The sequence below is a fragment of the Phaenicophaeus curvirostris genome, chromosome 6, assembly GCF_032191515.1.
Source record: "Phaenicophaeus curvirostris isolate KB17595 chromosome 6, BPBGC_Pcur_1.0, whole genome shotgun sequence".
NCBI classification, from domain to species: domain Eukaryota; kingdom Metazoa; phylum Chordata; class Aves; order Cuculiformes; family Cuculidae; genus Phaenicophaeus; species Phaenicophaeus curvirostris.
Genome location: NC_091397.1, coordinates 48574907 through 48594482, shown reverse-complemented (window position 1 = coordinate 48594482; position 19576 = coordinate 48574907). Strand labels below are relative to the sequence as shown.

Below are 19576 nucleotides of genomic sequence, written 5' to 3'. Positions count from 1 at the left end.
CCTGCTCGGCCTCATCCCCTCCGCAGTTACTTTGGCAACGGTCGAATGATGTGTGCACCAACTAATACGTATGATGGGAGTATATGACATGCAACTCAGACCCCATCAGCCAGGCATTCAGTACCCGTGGTGGAAATGCAGCTCAACACCGCTCCTCAGACAAGGAACAGCTGCTGAGCATCACTGGAAGCCAGTGTTGTCCATGCAAAATCTTCTGCCAGATGCCACATATGGGCTTTGTGCTACCTGGTCACCTTCATAAGATCCCAGGCTTCCAGCCAAAAACCTACTCAAGTCTGTAGGGTCTCTTGCGAGACCTCGTCTGGAGTACTGTGTCCAGTTCTGGAATGCTCAACATGAGAAGGATATGGAATTGTTAGAACAGGTCCAGAGGAGGGCTCCAAGGATGATCAGAGGGCTGTGGAGCACCTCCCAGATGAGGACAGGCTGAGACAGTTGCGGTTGTTCAACCTGGAGAAGAGAAGGCTCCAGGGAAACCTTATAGTGACCTTCCAGTACCTGAAGGGGGCCTACAAGAAAGCTGGGGTGGGGCTGTTCACAAAGGCTTGTAGTGATAGGACAAGGGCAATGGGTGTAAATTGGAGAAGGGCAGATTTAGGCGAGAGATAAGGAAGAAATTCTTTGCTATGAGGGTGGTGAGGCCCTGGCACAGGTTGCCCAGGGAAGCTGTGGCTGCCCCATCCCGGGTGTTCAAGGCCAGGCTGGATGGGGCCTTGGGCAGCCTGGGCTGGTGGGAGGTGTCCCTGCCCATGGCAGGGGGCTTGGAGCTGGATGATCTTTAAGGTCCCTTCCAACCCTAACTATTCTATTATTCTATGATTCTACTAACCTGATAAGGTTTGTTTTACTGATCCTAGTGCATACTAACAACAGCGAGAACTTCCCTGCCTTCCGCTGTGAACAATACGGTAGCTTAATGATGTCTAATCCCTCCAGTGGCCCAGATAAGGCAGAGTTTTCCTAGTTAGAACTCTGTTTAATTCTGTCATAACCAAGATGTTAAAATTACTTTCTGTGGCTACAGTCCTGATGTGTGTAAAGCTGGTGAGGGGGCTGGAGAACAGGCCTTATGAGGAGCGGCTGAGAGAGCTGGGGTTGTTTAGCCTGGAGAAGAGGAGGCTGAGGGCAGACCTCATTGCTCTCTATAACTACCTGAAAGGAGGTTGTGGAGAGGAGGGTGCTGGCCTCTTCTCCCAAGTGACAGGGGACAGGACAAGAGGGAATGGCCCCAAGCTCCGCCAGGGGAGGTTTAGGCTGGACATTAGGAAAAAATTTTTCACAGAAAGGGTCATTGGGCACTGGAACAGGCTGCCCAGGGAGGTGGTTGAGTCACCTTCCCTGGAGGTGTTTAAAGGATGGATGGACGAGGTGCTGAGGGACATGGTTTAGTGTTTGGTAGGAATGGTTGGACTCGATGACCCGGTGGGTCTCTTCCAACCTGGCTGTTCTCTGACTCTACGAATGGCTGCTGCCAGCCTCAGCGCTGGGGCTGGGAAGGGGGTTGGGGGGGGGGGGGGGCGCGTTTATTTAGCACAAAAAGAGACAAAACTGTAGAGCGGGTAGGCAAAGAGAGAGAGGCAGAAGCGGAGCAGAGCTGACAGCGGGCGCCCAGGTGGGTCGCTCCCGCTGTCCCCGCGGTGGGCGGGAGGCGGGGCGGGGGCGGGGCGGATCCCGGCGGCGGCGATGGCTTTCGAGGCGCTGGCGGAGGCGGCGGAGCGCTGGTGCGCCCGCACGCCCTTCCAGCTCATCGCCGCCGAGGAGACCGAGCGCCGCATGGACTTCTACGCCGAGCCGGGCGTCTCTTTCTACGTGCTGTGCCCGGAGGCCGCCTGCGGCGACAATTTCGTGAGTGCCGCGGGATGGGGGAGCGTGGGGGGGGAGGCGATGCGGGGATGGAGGGATGCGGGGACGGATCCTCCCCTCTGCAAGATGGAGTCCGGGGCAGGGCTGCGGGCAGGGACCCCGTCCTCCCCCTCCCCATCTTGCCGTGGCCCCGGCGCGGGGAGGCTGCGGGGGGAGAGGGGGATGCGGGCTGCGAGGCTCCCGCCCGCGTCCCCGCGGCTGCCGCTCCCCTCGCCTCCCCCCCCCCCGCCCCCAACTCCGTCCTCCCCGGGGGGCCGGGCAGGGCTGTCACAGCAAATGGAGAATGGGCAGGAATAAAATGGAGTCGGGATGACGGGAGGTGTCCCCTCCCCGGGGCTGGGGTCCCCCGGGCAGGTGTCCCCTCCCCGTCCCCCGCGGAGTTCACGCAAAGCATCCCCTGCCGCTGGGATCGGGGGTGGGGGGGGTATGTTTCCCCCCCCTTTATCCCTCACGGTGCCGAGCAGAGAAGTGCAAGAAGAGTTGCCAAAAAGCGACATCTCGTCACGGGGCTCGTAACCCGCGAAGCTCTGGTTAACCGCAGTGAAAGGGTTTTGTTTTAATTTAAAAGAAAAAAATAGCTCCCAGCGCAAACTGTTGTAGGTCCTTCCTCCCCAGAGCAACTTCCATCCCTTAACCTGCTTGGCAAACGTTAATTCATTCCCTTCCTGACAGGTAAGTGCAGCCTGAGCCCCTTTGGCAGATGGAAACAAAGAGCAGTTAAGCCACTTCTCCAGGACCACAAATCTCAGCGAGCAGGACATTTGTTCATTGTGTGAGGCAGATGGTCCTGCTGAATTATGAAAGAAGTTTTCAGGAGTTTAGTTATGCATCCGTCCATGGATACAGGAGACCTTCGGCCGCAGTCCCAGCCGTGGCGGTGGAGCATCTTTAGGTAGATCTTTAGCGTCTAAGATAGGTCTTTAGCATCTAAGATAGGTCTTTAGCATCTTAGGTAGAACTTTAGCATCTTAGGTAGATTCTCTTGGTCCCTGGTGGGACTAGCACTGCGTACCCATCCCCCAGCACCTGTGAGCCTGTCAAACCCCGGTGCTCATTGCCTTCTAGATATCCCCATGCCCGGAGAGGGCCATGCCTGCTGGAATCTTAGGCAGGGATACAAATGAATCCATTGCAGGACTAGTCTAAAGCTGCGATTGGATGCTAATGGTAACAGAAATTGCGAAGAAAGTTCATTGTTTTTCTTAGTTGTGTGTTGTTTCTTTATATGCTGCTCAATAATGGAGCAAACTCTTTCAAAACCAAATCTTGTCAACTTGAAAACGAAAAAAAAACATCGGCTGTTTCAGACCCTATTCCCATGCCTCCAACACTGGCCATCTTTTGTGGCTTTGCAACCACTTTTTCCTTTTTTAAAAATCTTTTTTCTTTTTTTTTTTTTTTTTTCTGGCAAATACTTCGTTCCAGGGTTGCTCTGGGAAGGGCTCCCCGCCCAAAGCTGCCAGGAGTTAAAACTGAGCAAAAGGGCCAACTGCTGTCAACTGTGGGATGTAAACAGTGGAAAAGCAGAGGCAGTGTGTTTTTCTATCTTTTTTTTTTTTGGCATAATTACTTGAGGCACTTTTTGTAGTAATAATACTTTCAAGACAGGCAGATAGGTCTCATTCTTAATTCTTTTACTGTGGATGGTGTCTCTTTAATGCTATTAAGAACCACTAATGAGCTGATTCACCAGCATCATGTTTTCTGCTCCTGGTGCACCGTGGGGCTTCATTTCTGCTCCCAGCTTGGCTATCTTGGTTTTTTTTTTTCAGTCATTTTCTTTTTTGATGTTCCAGAAGTTTCCTTTCTATGGGCTATTATGAGCTAAAGTTTATTTTAAGAATGCTTGATACATGCCATGGGAGTGATTTTCATTTGCACTTGAGTCATGTTGTGTGGCTCCAGTAACACACAATGGAGTGTGAAAGTGAGTAAATATAAACAGAATTCACAGTGGCACACTTCACAGACTTTTTGCATCCTGTGACTCTCATAAAGGAGCTTCACATTTGATAAGCATCTGGTGCCTGGTATTCTCTCTTTCTTTACATCTTCATTTCACAATAATCGGACTTTAAAAGCTACCTAAGAGGTGCCAGAGAAGTCCATGATAACCCACTTCTAAGGAGGAAATTACTAGCATGATGAACTTAAAAGGGAGGAGAAGAAAAACATGGGAAGGGTGAGAAGATTTACATTGGGGGAGAATAACTCTGAGTTTTGTATAAAATCTGAGATTCCAGACCACAACTATCCTATAATTTTAATTTCCAGTAAAGGTATCTTTGGGCTAAGTTTTTAACATGCTAGGGATGCAGAAGATCCATCTAGATGCATAGTAGAATTTTCAATACCACCTGGACACCAAAACTCTGAATCAGCATTTTAGATAGCTGAAAAACGTACAATTTAGCTCCTGAGGCTCCTGATATTCTCAAAATATTAACTGGACCTGTATAGCCATAACCAATAAGGGTGAGGGTTGCAATGCTATTCCTTATGGTCTGTCATTTGTTTTGTCACTGTGCTGTCACTGGTGTTCAAAGTAACCGATAAAGCAAATAAAAATAATATGCCACCTTGATTTCCTGTAAAAAATTTTGGAACATTCAGTAAGTCTGAACATTTTCTGCATGTCGAATTATTCCCACAAAGAGTAAGTTTTGCTGCCATGCTCGACAAGTGGGCTGGCTAGAAAAAGGTGGCCCAGCAAGTGCCTCTGTTGTCCAGCAACACTGCATCATCCGAAGGCGTGAGGAAAAGCAAACCGCTCCAGATGCAACCCTCTGAATTGCCTCAGCTGCGTGCTGTATGTAGATGCTGAAATGAATAATTCAACCATGATCCTAGGACAGCTGAGGTGGAAATGAGTGGCTGTGTGCTTTCATAGTGACACAAAGCAACCATGAGCAAAACTGGGCAAGCTTGGAAAACGCATACTTAGATGATGAGGTTAATATTTTTTAATTGCTCAGGCGAGGCTGAGCACTGTGGTCCACTGGTTTGCCAGCAGCCTGCTTCTCCCACTGTGAAGAGGTTCTCAGGTGTCAGGGTTTTTCCAGGAAAAGCATCTCCATATGTGCCGCCTCACTGACTGTTCTAACTTTCTAAGGAAGAACTGAATCCTCAAATTACATTTGTTTTTATTTTGAGGGGCCAAAATTCCTTTTGCTGGTTCCTCTGGAGATGCATGAGTCAGTGGTGAGACTCAGTTCCTGCGCTGCCTCGGAGCAGAGCTGAACGTCCACAAAGAACTTTAAATGCAGCTGAATACATAGGTGTTATAACCCTGGTCTTTATTACAGTTAAGGATTTTTCTTGGGTGTAAGATGAAATCAAGCTGTTTTGGAACTAGATGCATGCACTAATGGCATGTGAGACCTTTCATAGTGTTTGTTGCTACAGCCAAAATTTTAGATCTTCAGACATGGAAATGGTTGGAAACCTTACTTGCTTGTTGCCTTACAATGTTGTGCAAAAAAGTCTCTTCAAAGGCTCAATGATCAAGTTACTCACTTAGGTTTTCCCCTCGTGCCAGATTACCTTATTCTGTGCTACCGCTGACAAATTCACCCTGGAGTGCACATGGTGCAGCTTAAAAAGAGACTGTAAAAACATGATAGGACAACATGGGGTTAACTTCTCTTGGGGAATGAACTAGCTATTATTTGTAAAAGGGCAGGGCCTAATTTTCATTTATGTGGAAGCTCCTGTGTATAGCTGTGGTAGTCCAAAGAAGCCACAATTTAAACAAGAATTGGAACAGTAGTCATAACTGTTTTATACATGTAAACAATTACAACAGGTATGGCACGAGCCATGAATTGACAAGCTGCATCATCCAACTTTTAAGTTTGATGCAAAGAGTAGAAGTAATCAAGTAGTTACTGCTAACCCCAAGTATTAAGGAATTGTGGGCCAGACCTACGAAATCTCAAGGGCATTCTTAAAATGCTGGGATTTGAAAGTGTTTATTTGATATTTTAAAAAGAGTTCATTTGAGTTCATTTCATGTACCTTCTGCCTTTTTAGGCCAGAGAAATCACAAAGTGCAGACATTTATTTAATTTTTTTTGTAAGCAGAAGCTGAGATTTGGTTATATATTTATAGGATTACAAGGCCCATGAGTCTAAGATGGCGTGATGTATCATGAGATTTGTGGTATGTGGCTCTGAGAGTTGGCAAGACTGTAAAGATCTTATTTTTATTGTCAAACTAGTTCAGAGATTACTCTGATTATATGGAAAGAACCTACTCAGTAAGGCAGGGCTCTTTTCGTAACAAAACATTTCACTATGTTTATGCTTGTAAAATGCAACAAACAGCAAAGCAAATGTAGGTCAAGTGAGCTTAAAAGCAAGACAATTACAGTTTTCGTCGTGAAGATGCAACTTAGGTCATGTTAAGTAGTGTTTTCTTTCATTAAGTGTAAAACTGCATCCCTGGCAAGTATTCACCACTGAACAGGAGGGCGACATGCAAGCCTTATCAGAGAATAACCAGTTTGGAAGAGACCCACCGAATCATCGAGTCCAACCATTCCTATCAAACACTGAACCATGCCCCTTAGCACCTCATCCACCTGTCCTTTAAACACCTCCAGGGAAGGTGACTCGACCACCTCCCTGGGCAGCCTGTTCCAGTCTCCAATGACCCTTTCTGTGAAAATTTTTTTCCTAATGTCCAACCTAAATCTCCCCTGGTGGAGCTTGAGACCATTCCCTCTTGTCCTGTCCCCTGTCACTTGGGAGAAGAGGCCAGCACCCTCCTCTCTACAACCTCCTTTCAGGTAGTTATAGAGAGCAATGAGGTCTCCCCTCAGCCTCCTCTTCTCCAGGCTAAACTTCTACAGACTTCTCCTAGTCTGTAGCACTGCACAGGGTTGTTGTGCCCCAAGTGCAGGACCCGGCACTTGGCCTTGTTAAACCTCATGCCATTGGACTCTGCCCAGTGGTCCAGCCTGTTCAGATCCCTTTGCAGAGCCTCCCTACCCTCCAGCAGATCGACACTTCCACCCAGCTTAGTGTTATCTGCAAACTTGCTAAGGGTGCACTCGATGCCTTCATCCAGGTCATTGATAAAGACATTGAACAGGGCTGGACCCAGCACTGAGCCCTGGGGAACCCCACTTGTCACTGGCCTCCAGCTGGATTTCACACCATTTAGCACCACTTTCTGGGCCCCGCCAGCCAACCAGTTTTCCACTTATGTTAGGGCTTGAAACATCTGTCGTTCTGACTCTTTTCTTTGAAGTTAGTTAAGCTTCAGAGAGACCCTCCCCTTTCCTTGTTTAAGCATAACCTACTGTTTTCAGCGTGGTAAAAAGCTGCATGGCACTTTGGGGAAAAGACCTCCTCTGCAAAAGTAGAGCTATTAGCGTCTCAAACCAATTTTGCAGTATTCCCCTTCTTTGTGTAGTTGACTGCCTAAGACAGTCCCTTGCATAAAGCCTTCAAAAAGAAGGACTTTAAAAGTAAACATTACCTTGTGCTGTGTGCTGCCCCTGTGCGTAAGAAGCATTGTCACCTGAGTGCTTCCACCATTGCTCACCAGCTCTGTTTCAAGCAACCTCCTAGCAGCAGAGAAAGGGAGGCTTCACAGACCCAGACTGGAAAAAACAGCATGTCTGAAGCAAGAGCAAGAAGAGTATCTCAGATGGGTTTAGATGTGTCTGCCTGGGAAGAGAAGATTTGGGTCTAGGAGGAGTAAACTCCAAAACAGGGAGGGAGGCATGAAGTGTGAGGATGTTCTGAGTGCCCAAATGCCTCTACCTCTCTCTGTGTCTAACCTGCGGGTATGTTTCGCATCATTTCTTCTGCATCATCAAGAGAATTACACATCAAGTTCCACCTTCAGGGTCACATCACATTTGCATTAATGCCAGGAAGACAAAGAGATGCTTTGGCTTTTCCTGAGGGCTTCATTGCAGCGGATGATAGAGAAGAAGAGAAAACCTGATGTGACTTCCAGGTCTGAGCAGGGCTCATGTCAAACAAACCCACCTTTTATTGTAAAGTGCGCATGTGCGAGGGGTGCATACCCTTCACTGTCGGTGCACTCATAAGGTATTTTCTCTTCTGGATTGATTTCCCTGCTTTCTGATGCGTTGTGTTAATAAAATGAAGGTTTCTCCTCCAATGTGTGGCTTCTGAAACAGCCTGCAGTGCCTGTCCCCGATGCGGGTTTGAGCTGCAGGAGGCCCAATGTACTTTGACAGATGTTTACAGCATGTCACCTAATAAAATAACGTGGAAAGGCAGGCGTGAATTCCTTTTAATGCCTTTTCTCTCTTGTGTTGCTGTTGGCTTTCAGCACGTGTGGAGTGAAAGTGAGGACTGCTTACCTTTCCTGCAGCTCGCACAGGATTACATCTCATCCTGTGGGAAGAAAACACTCCATGAAATACTGGAAAAAGTCTTCAAATCCTTCAGACCCGTAAGTACTCTTCTTTACTTCCAAACATTGATTGTTACCTGTGACTTTTAATAGGATAGCACTGGATGGAGGAAGGTGTTTTTTGATTCTGCAGGGACTTGCATCTTCAGTCAGTTGCCTAGGTCCAAGTGTGTTAGGATTTAAGCTACTGTGAGGCAATTAGGAATTGTTTCTTGGAAAGCAGCTGCCTTTTTTATTTCTATCTCTGCATTTGAGACGATGAGATTCCCACATAGAGTGGGAGGCCAAATGGTGCAGCAGCCGATGGCAGCGGCTCCCCAGCTGCGCAGGGGCTCACGTCCTGCTGATGCAGCGCTGACTCCAAGGAATGGGATGCAAGTCAGCGCCATGGGACTTTGCGGCAGAGTTGTTTCCAGGCAGTGGAATTGGGGAGTTTTGCAGGGATCTGGGTAGCACAAGTAGACCTCTTGGAAGCTGGGAGTATGTTCTTTCCTTAGAGTGATTTGTTTTACTTTAGGGTTGGCTTTTTTTTTTCCCCCTGCTTAAGTGGCCCAGATGGTACTGTTAGGATGGTTGCCACTTGGTATTTGCAAATGCCAGTTAGGCCAGTGGTTGAGAATTCAGAGCAGAAGCTGGGTTTTGTGGGGAGGGGGCTTGGTATTTTTCTGTTTTGCTGTTACTGAGCTTTCTCTGTCCTTGTTTAACACTACGATTTGGCTCAAAGCCTGGTTTTTATCAGGATGAGGTGCCTTAGGCTGACCATTGTCCTTAATTTTTGCTAAATCCTACTTTGTGCAACCTCTTTTTTTTGGGTGCCTGGGGCTCGGTAAGGGGTTGGTGTGAAGCAGAGTGGAGGTTCATTGCCAGAGCCATGCTCCAACGATGTCCATGGGAAAGCTGATTGATGGACATTTCTAAACTGAAAATGTCAACCTTTTTTCTCCTCTCTTTTTCTGGCTGACTAATCAAGAAGACTGAAAATGTATCCCAAGTACTTAAAGCAAAAGGGAAGAGCCAGGAGTGCTGATATGAAAACACTGGCCCTCCTTGAGTTACACCCTTGCATTGCGTTGCCGTGGACCGTCACAGCTGGTCGACATGAAAGACCGTAATTGTAAAGAATCCTTTGAGAGACTGGAAATAAATAGAACAGATGCACACTTTTCTTAGAAAGGACTGGAAATCTGATCTGTCAGTACAGCTGGTTGTAATTGTGAAAACATACAAAAATATAAATATGTTTCCCAGAACAATATTCAGCTCTTGGATCTTCATAGCTGCTTTCTCCTGCTCAGAAAAGCCATGTCTTTGAGGAGAAACTTCCACTGGTTCAACTGAAAAGGACTTCAAAAAGACTTAATTAAATTGATGGCAGATCACTTATTTCATTTAAACCACATTTATTTCAGCATAGCTTAAGTAACTGAGAAATTGGCTTCAGTCAAACCAAGTTAAGTTACTCCTCAGAATAAAAAGGTTCAAAGCAAGGGGAACCATTATGCTCATTTAGTCTAGGCCCTTTGTTAATACATCACATTCACCCCATGATTCCCACAACCAAGCACATAAATTGTGGTTGAGCTGAAGTGTGTCTTTTCCAAAGACACCTGGTCTTGATGTAAAGTCTTCAAATGACTTGAAAGATACAGCACCACTGTAAGATACAGCACTTTTTCTTCTCATCATTTGTTACGCTCCTGTGAAAAACTCATATATTTTATTTACAATCTGTGTTTTTCTAGTTTTACTTCCTAGCTGTTTGACTTTGATTGTGCTTTTGTCCGCTCAAACCAGTGTCCTCAGCTGTCAAAGACTTCTTGCAGACTATAATAAGGTACCTCTTCATTTTCTCTTGGTGGTACCACAAAGATTAAGTTTCTCAGATGCTTCTTTGACCTAATATTGAGAGATTTGCATCAGTGTAACAAAACCTGGTTTATCATTTCAGCTCAGCCCTGCTCCACACATTTGTAATAGCAGCCCAGACATGTTTCTGCAGGCTCACTCTGAGACTGCAACATGGGAAGGGACTGGCTGCTTATACCAGCGAGGCCCATTTTTTGGAGGCTGTGAGAATGGGGATGCCCCAGCGATTGGCATCTCTCAGTGAGAGAAAGGGATTTTCTTCTGCTCACCCCTCTTCCTTGGGCACAGGAGGCTATGAGGGTACTCTAGGGGCTGCTTTCCAGTCCTCACTGCTTTCAGGCATCTCTCCCTTATGGTTTATGGGCATAAACGCAGTGCCAGGGCAGGATATTTAGTTTTAGAAAGTGTTGGTTAACCCTTGACAGCAAAACTGCATCTCTAAATCCTACCCTAGGCAAGGTCAAGCTGTTTCTTTGCTGAAAGTGGTGGGAGGCATATTGTCTCTGACAGTTACTGCCTTCCTGGGTCATTTTTTTTCCTGTGATTTGTCTTATTATCCACTTATTCAGGGAACGTCCAAAAGTGCCAGACACCATGCAGGTACATGAAGTGATATCAGTAGCACTGGGCTCAAATGCCACTGTTTGCCTGAGAGCATCCCAGCTCCTCTGATGTCCTTGTCTCTCTAGTGCCAGAGGTATCTGTACTGGCGCTTGTGAGCAAATCTTCCTGGAGACTAAGCTCTTAACACCAGGATTTGACAGAACCTTGTTATCTGTAGTGTAGCATCATGTGGACCGCTAATGCTCAGTCTTGTGCTTGGCTTGTTTTTCAGTTTGTACGTGTGTGAGCAGGCAATGTCACTCTACTTCTCTGAGTTTGCACCTTGAAAACTACTAGGTTATTTGTCTAAAATTGGGGCATTTTGAAAGAGTTAAGAAAAGAAACACAAACAAAAAAATAAGAAATGCCTGAGGGGCGTTGCTGTGTCTGACAGAGTTTGCAGAGAATCAAAACATGAGTCGTACAATTCAGCAGCAAATTCTAGGGCTCTTGGCACTCAGCTCACCTTCAGCCAAAAATGCTTATGTATGAACTGAGGAGCCTGCAGTGTAAAAGCCATTTATCCCATTTTCATTTAATTCATACACATCCCAGTGACCTGTCCTTTACCTCCAGATGGGTAATTTGGCCATCAGGAGTAGATAGGTGTAGTTCAGGTGGTGCTGCAACTGGTTGTTGTCCTCCCTCCCTCCTCACCACTCTCCTGTCCTCCTCCCCATGTCCCCCTCACCTGTGAGTTTTGTTCCACTTCCCTGTTAGGCTGGTGGATCTGCTCTTTCCACACCCTCTCCCTGTTTTACCTCTTTCATCTTTGTCTTCGCACTTCATTAAAGTCCTTTCCAGTCTGCCACATAGCTGATACTTGAATAAATAAAGCAGATATGGGCTAGAAGCAGAAATGTGTGTGTGTGAAAGAAAACAAAATGGGAGTCAATCTAGGGTCAGCTCAGCCCACCTTCACAATCTTACTTTGTCCTCATCTTTTATACTTTCTCCTTCTGCTTTGACCCAGTGTTTGCAGAGTGTCCTGCACTTCAGACTTTGGTTGCTGATCCTCCCTCTTTGGGGTCAAGATGTTGGCTGATGTGTCACTGCAGTCCAGACAGCTGTAAGGGCTTAACAGCAGTGACAGACTGTAGTCCCGTGGGAGGCATCAAGATGTGACCCCTGAAAGTAGGATCTGCGTGGCCGAGGTCGTTGATGCCTTGGAATATCCTGTAGTGTCCATGAGAGAGCAAAATCACACCTCTCTCGGAATAGCATCCCATCTTCTGCCCTCCCCATCCTTCCTATGATCTGTAAAACCACTGATGTCTCCAGCTTCACCCTGATTTATGTATTGACAGGGAGAGGAGAGCTGCGTTTCCCAAGGGTGAAGGGAGAGGGGTTGTGTGAAAAGCAGGATGCGCTCCCAACCCTTGGAGTTCATGTGCATCTTTGCAGTTCTTGTGCTGTATGTTGTGTCTTGCTATTTTTGCTTGGGAAAGGCTTACAGTATCTTAGAAAATGAAGATTCATGTGGCTCATTTCCCTGCAAATCAAGGATGAATTATAAACAGAGCTGGACAAAAAAAAGCGATTAAAGCTTTTTCTGCTGGGTGATGTAAACGGAGCAGTACAACACTCAACATTTAATTTGAATACACTGAATCAGTTCAGCAAAAATAATACTGGTGGGTAAGTAAGTCCAGAGGCCTTGCTTTTGCATTTTAAACACAGAGTCTCTTAATTTTAGCTTCAACATGAGACAAATCCTCCACATCCTGAAAATGAACCAAGTAGTTTCATGTTCAGTTAAGCATTTGATTTGAAAAATGTGTGTGCACAGGAGTATTTACTCTTTGTTCCGGTCAGAAAACAAGAACGTTTTCATCTTGGGATCTCTTCTGTAAGTATTTTTAAAATGTGAAGGAGGGGTTTTAGTCAGCAAATTCTCCTTCCATTTCCCTGCTGAAGAAACCCTGCAACTAAGAAGCTGTTTTTCTCCCAGTGACAATGAGGAATACAAGCTTCATTGGACCCAGACGCTAATTTTGTGTATTTTATTCATGTCCACTAAATAATTTTGAATGTTGATTACAGACTATATTAGTTTAGATTCCTAAAAAATCTGCCTAGTCACAGCCTTCTCATTTTCATTCTCCCACTTAGTGAGCGTCACCCTCCTCCTGATATTTCTGTGCTTTGCCTCTTTCGAGTGCTAACAGCTGCCTCACTCTCCAAAGAGGGTGTTGCGTGCATCTGTGCTGCTCTTCCAGCTCTGGCAAGCTAAATACATGGTATTCCAAATAATGCCTGGCATATGAATTTGCTTTGTGGCTACTAATAGCTGCTAGTGTAGGATTCTAATATGAGATTTCTGCAACAGATGCGTTATTTTGACTGTTATTTGGTTTATCTGTCTTCCTGACTCTTGTTGGCTTGGCAACCTTTTGGAGGAGAGGGGAAAAGTTCAAACATCACTATTTGCTCCTTTTCCTGTAGCGAACAAGTGCAGGGATCGGAGCCATCGCGTGGAGGCATCCAAGCATTATCCAAAAGAGATGAACTGGCAGTCCTTCAGAAGCCCCATCTAATTTGCAGAAATTTAAAGGGACTTGGGCAATTTTGAATTGAATACGCATTATTTCTAACTGTTAGGGCTTCACCCAGCTTGCAAGGCTTCATCTGGTGTGATAGAGTGAAAGGTTCAAGAGACGTGCTTAATGTGGTGGGGTCTTTAGGTTTTTAGAGACTTCTTGCTTCCTCCATACTAGGCAGTTCTGCATGAGGATACTTTTTCTTTGGCTTTTGTAGGGTTGCTGAACACAATCTTGGACTGAGATAACTGTTGCTATAGTATTATCATGGTTCTTTCTGGAGTTAAACCACTGCCAATTCTAAACACTTGACAATTCATTATACAACCTCAGGGAAGAACACGAAGCTTTGTGCAAATGCTCTGCTTTGGTTTTATTTGTCTTCTGGTCTCTGAGCACTTGATATGAGTATGCACTTTCAAATCTTTCTCTGTCACAGGAGGGAGAGAAGGAGGGTTGATATTGTTATGCCATACTGTTATTCTAGGGTTTGTGTATTTCAAGAATTGGCACCTAGGCATTATGTGAAGGTTTGCAGCGAAGCTGCACGAGTGGGTAACTTATTACACAGTGTTTTTTCTTCTTTGTAGTTACTTGGACTTCCGGATGTTGATGATGATGCATTTGAAGAATATAATGCAGATGTGGAAGAGGAGGAACCAGAAGCCGATCACCAACAGATGGGTGTTAGTCAGCAGTGATTTTCTGAGAAGCTAAAAAAATTCGGAAGCCTTTGGTACCAGGTGGGGTCAGGTGGTCCCACATTAGCCTGTTTGAATTAGTACATCACAGGGGGATATCTGGCTCCCAGGATAGAAGTTTTACAAAATGGTTTTAAAAAATCATAGTAATAATAATAATCTGTGATGAGCTTTGCTAAGAAGTGACCTGAATTTTGCTCCTGCTTCAGTGGGTTTTCTATGGAGTTGTCTTGTTAGCATTCTGCTGTTATCAGTCTAGAAGTCGTTCTGTCGCTGACTTGTCTCTTTGATTTGTGTTCAAGGGTAGCAATCACTGCCATGAATGTAGAGTACCAAGAATGTAGGAAGCACGTGGTGAGAGTGCCAAGTCCTCACCAGTGACCTTTCCAAGGAAGCCAGCGTAGAGGGCACACACAACCTGCACTTTTCTTTTGAGTTCAACAGCTATGTTTTTTGACAAAGCACCAAACTTGGAGAGATTTCTTCTGAAAAAAACCTAGTTTAATAGTGGTCGGTACTGCAGAAGTGCACATGAAGGCTTAACAAAAATGACGGGAAGTAGAAAATCCAGGGGAATATCGGTGTCAGATGTATTAATGTTGTTTTACTGACACCTGAGTTTATGAATGCTGGATTAATAACTAGGAGTAATTAGTACCAACAGTACATGTTACAACCTCTAACCAAGCCTGGTGCTCCGACACCATTTGATCCAAAGCCAAATGCTTGTGTATAAACCAAATCAATTAAAAAATAGCCATTGCTTATCCACTTCTGCATGACTACCAACTTTGAGCTTTACTGATTTTAATACACTGCTAAATTATTACTCAAACCTCGCGGCATTATGAATTAAAGTGCAACTTAACTTTAAAGCCATAAGGGTATAAACCAGCACCTGGCTCTTAAAATTATGCTGGACCTGTTCCTCTCCCTGGGCCTTTGAGCTAGTCCAGGCATTTACACCTTGTTGGAGAGAAGCTAAAATACTGCTACTTTGGCTGATATAAAAACTAGTGAGGTTTTACTTAGCTGGGGACTTGCTCTCCAGAGGGGTTTGACAGGGTCATGGTATAAAGAACAAGAAGACCCCTCGTATTTTATACCTATTTTGCTTAGATTTAAGTGACTTGGATGAGTGCCAGGCAGTGAAGATGTAAGATTTCTTTATTTACTTGCCTTTTGTACTGAAAATAGAAGAAGCAGAGGGGGTTCTGTTGTGATACAGCTGTTTTCCACAATCAAGCAAAATGTTTCTAAATTTACTTGGTTTTTCCAGTTTTTTAAGAATCATGAAATGAAAGTATCATACTTCAAAAGCCCTTTTATACAGAATTAGCTTTATAAAACCAAATACTGAGAGAAGAGAAAGTGTTTGGACAACTCCTAGAAATAACTCACACTGTTTTGAAAACCCTGTTGTTAGCGATGTCTCCTCTTCAATAGATTTTTTAAAGACTTTTTTTTCGAGGTTACTTAACCACCAAGAAAACTTGCTCTCTTTACATTTCTGATGATGGCTTGCTTGAGAGATTAATAGCACTTGATTTTTTCCAATCTGGGGCAAAGACCTTCCATACCTGGGATGATGTGTGGTACCTGAGTATGCACAGAAGTGTCTGCAACACTGTAAAAGTTGGAATTTAAGAATATAAAAAAAAAAAGTAGAAGAGAAACAGAGCTTAATGTAACTTTGTACATTCTTTCGGCATGCAGGCATAAACATGGTAGTCACAGCACATTTTCTATGGACTAGTGACGTGAGAACCTTGGCAGTTCATTGTATAACACTGTACAGCAGCAATAGGCTTTTTGCTTACTAAAATAAAGTGTTAAGACCAGTGGTTTCCATCCCTGCTTTAAGTCCCTAAGTTTTTTTTTTCCTCTCCAGCTGAAACAGATGCCATAACTTAAACAGAACCTTGCTTTGGGACAACCTTTCTCCTTGTAGCATACAGTTCTTTGGTTGTGGCTCATACAAGTAGATCTTTTGGGACTGGCTTTCCTCTGGTCTAATGTAATGCCAGGTGTAATTTCCAGTAGTGCAAGCTGGAGGCAAAGTCCTGCCGTTCAGGTTTGCTAGCCACTTGAACCAATTTTGCTTAGGTGCAGGTGGCTGGCACGGACACACACGTGCATGAACCCACATGCGCACCTGCACAAGCCCTGCGCGTGGCTGCATTGTTAGCTGGGCTGTGGGGTTGGTCTGGCTGGGAAATAGCCCTCTGCCTTTTTACAGACAGACACTTTTCCAGCCAGATCAGTCCCACCGTCTAGTTCGGTGCATGGTGGCACAGGTGAGTGCCAGCACAACAGAGGGGAGGGGGCGGGAGTTGGTGCGAGGGGTTTATGGTGGAGGTGCAGACGCAATCTGAACTGGCCTAAGGGCTGTGAAGGATTGACTCCACAAGGCTCAATGGAGAACTGGGCTCTGGGTGGCAGTGGGAAGGGCAGGAATTCATGAAATGAGGAAAGACTAAGATCCGGTGCTTGTAATAGCATACAAGAGGTTGTAATATGTGCTGCACTTTGCTGCCTTTCCCGGCATATTGATTGAATTGTTCATGAGTGATTGAGCATTAATATGGTTACGAGCAAACATAAAGCTGTAAATTATGTAGATACATTTTCTGTGTTCACTAACACACTTTTTTTTTGGAATGCTGTATACCATTTGGGTGATCTCCATACCAGACTGCAAGTGCTGAACACCTGAGGAGCCCCTCTGCAGCTCCCACTCCTGCAAAATTCCCACTGAAGCCAGCAAGATGTTGTTGAAATGGGACCTGCAGGACCAGGTGCTCCAGGGAATGCATGAGGCTTGGTCCTGCAGAGAGCCGAGCGCTCTCGTCCCCTCTCACTTTGCTGCGAGCCGAATGTGTTGAACCCTGCTGCTGAACTGAAGCATGACCAGGCAGCGCGAGAATAAACTGGAATTTTATACATAGAAAATTTAATTTACTTGTGTATTAAATGTGAATGAGCATTAATATAGAATGTATTTTATCAGAAAATATTGATTGCTTACTTTGACCAAATACATTTCTCTATTACTGTGTTACTTGTCCCATACTTAACAAATGACGCAAGGGATGCAGAACTAGTTTAGTTGTACCACAATGTATTTTTATATTTTATTTGTATTTTATTTTTACCTCACTCCCAGCACGTACTGAGGTTAGTAGCCATTCAGTAGTTAACCAAGAATAGCATGACACAGTTTCTAGACTGCCAGACTGTGGCACAAGATTTGCAAACATAAGTGTAAATGCTAGAAAGCCTGGGGACTTGGTGAGAAAACCTGAGTTCAGAGCTCTGACATTGCCTTGTCCTGAGTTTTGAGTGGATCTCAGCAGCTGGGAATTCAAGGCAGGCCTTCAGTTATGCAATCCAGCCTGCATGAAATTCAGTGGCAGCAGAGTAACTCCTTTGAATGTCCCACCTTTTGTACAAGGGTCTGTTAGTATTATTTGCCCACCAGTGTATGAAGTGCTTTTAGATCTGTGAGTAGAAAGAGGTGAGCATTATTGTTGCCTGTCCTCAAAGTGAACAGTGAAAGTACACAGAAGAGTCTTCTTTCTCCTCCCTCACCTTTCTCTCATAGGCTTTCCATGCTCTAGCTGAATAAAAAGATAACAGAGCAAAGCCTCTTGAAGAACTTGAGTTGTATGAATGCAGTGAGCTGAGTGCTGCTTGGGGGATGGAAAATATATAGGAGAAGAGCAGATTTCGGAAACGCAACAACTGGTTTGGGTTGCAAGGGCAAGAATGAGAAAGGCCCCTTTCAGAGAGATACTGGGATTTCTGAGACAGACCAAACCATCCTGCAAGTGTCGGAGTTTTGAACCTACGCAGTTTATAAAAAGCTGCTCTGGACATTACTGGGGCCTTGAGTCCTGCCTGATTAATGCATTGAGATGGTGAGGGAGGAAGGGATGGAGAAAAGGCAAACTAAAAAGCCTTGTCCTCTCTTCCCTGACATTATTATTTATGATCTTGTATGAGTAGCTATGAGCAGCAGTCAGGGAGCAGGAAGCTGCTGTACTGTGTGCACAGTAACATCTCTTAAAAGGACTTGCTTAGGAGAGGAAAAATTGGCAGACTGTTCCTTTGTAGAAAGAGGAATAGCACACCCTGAACATGACCTGAACTCTCACAAGCTTCACCTCCTGCCTGCTCTGCACCGTCTTCCTGGCAGTATCCCTCTGCATAGTGCGGTGCATTTGGAAGTCACGTGCATGTAAGAGTGTCACTTTTGATGCGAATAGCCAAAGTTGGTTTCCCTGCATCAGTGATCTGTCTACTAGCTGCTGCTGTGTCTATGCAAGGTTTGCTGTGGGAGATGGTGGCTGGGGGAAGGAGTTTCTGCTACAGCATTGCCGAGTAGCGAACTACCCTTTCCCCCTCTGCGAGGTAGGACATGAGACTGTGACAGTAGAAATGATTGCAATAATGTTGTGGACATTGCTTTGGAAAGCTTCCATGTGGGACAGATTCCCAGCCTCTTTCAACTTTTCCTGATGTTTCATTGGGATCTAGAGCTGAAGTCCACAGCTATTTTACCAAGTCAGATTTAGCTGTGGCAGAAGGCAAGGTTGCCACTTCATCCATCATGAGCTTGTGTCTCATCCTTCCCACTCTGTTCTCAGAAATTCCTACTCTCAGAACAGAGAGAGTAGCAGAAGGAGGAAACACCTTCCACCCACAGCTGCATCCAGGTGCATCAGCGAGAGCTGCAGGTGGATGCAGAGTGTGTTACCGAGCTGCGCTGTCCGTTCTGCACAGGCAGCGCTTTCTCAGAGGGCGATGAGGTGGCGTGGGAGATGTGTTGTCCTTTGAGCGCTCAGGAACAGTCTGTGCCAGACAGAGGCTGTGCAGGAGGGAGCAGTTGTTTTAGGTGCCAAACTCAAGATCTTTTCAGAGGGAGCAGTGCCTAGCCGAATAATCCAGTCTCTGAAAATCATGACCCATTGAGGCTTATCAGGCTGGGCATCCAGAAAATGAGACATCTCTGGCTGCCAGTCACTGGGGAGCCTGGCCCAGCCTGTAGGGCTTGCTCTTAGTGCTGGCTGGTTTCAGTCTGGCCACAGAAAAATTGAGAAGGATCCTTTCAAGGGCTCTAGCTGGATACCCCATTCTGCAAAATGCTGAGCAAAGGGAAAAACCTTTATTTTATCTGTTGAATTCTGGCAGCATGTCCCCTCCTTCCCAGCAGGCAGCTGCAGCTGGGAAGCCTTTGGAGTGACTCAGGGCAGCGGCTCTTAGACCCTGTAACAGGCTGGGCTTGAGGTGGTGCTTGCAGAGTCACCACAAAGCTGAAGGCACAGGGATATCACTTCCAAGATATCACTTCTGAAATAAGAGATCCCTTAAATACGGGCCTTAACTCTGATAGGAAAGACGCTGAGGGCAGACCCTGTCACCTCAGTGGTTTTTTTTGGACTTCTGAGACTTGCCTAGTTGCATTGTTGGTATCTGATGTCTGTGTCAGGTGTATGAGGGAAACCAAACATAAATCACTCACGTGGTTTATCTTTCACTCTTTTCTCATTGCTGATTTTTCTCTTAGAGAAAGACAGTCCCTA

The 19576-nt window shown here is 45.5% G+C and overlaps 1 protein-coding gene across 2 annotated transcripts; it reads left to right on the top strand.

Moving 5' to 3' along the window:
• The first annotated feature begins 1677 nt into the window (after positions 1 to 1677).
• Positions 1678 to 17430, top strand: MTURN (maturin, neural progenitor differentiation regulator homolog). 2 transcript variants are annotated; one of them, XM_069860161.1, is made up of 4 exons: positions 1678 to 1866; positions 8198 to 8320; positions 13881 to 14033; positions 16686 to 17430. In XM_069860161.1, the coding sequence occupies exons 1-3, from the start codon at positions 1705 to 1707 to the stop codon at positions 13989 to 13991; spliced, it is 396 nt and encodes a 131-aa protein (XP_069716262.1). In that variant the 5' UTR covers positions 1678 to 1704; the 3' UTR covers positions 13992 to 14033; positions 16686 to 17430. The 2 variants fall into 2 exon arrangements, with proteins under 2 accessions (XP_069716262.1, XP_069716261.1); XM_069860160.1 differs by lacking the exon at positions 16686 to 17430 and having other exon boundaries at positions 13881 to 14151.
• The last annotated feature ends 2146 nt before the right edge of the window (positions 17431 to 19576 follow it).

Excerpts from the sequence above, each read along its gene's own strand:
- MTURN (XM_069860161.1), top strand. The coding sequence starts at position 1,705 with ATGGCTTTCGAGGCGCTGGCGGAGGCGGCGGAGCGCTGGTGCGCCCGC. Across the intron at positions 1,867-8,197 it reads CCGCCTGCGGCGACAATTTC|CACGTGTGGAGTGAAAGTGA; the intron begins GTGAGTGCCGCG and ends GTTGGCTTTCAG. Across the intron at positions 8,321-13,880 it reads TCTTCAAATCCTTCAGACCC|TTACTTGGACTTCCGGATGT; the intron begins GTAAGTACTCTT and ends TCTTCTTTGTAG.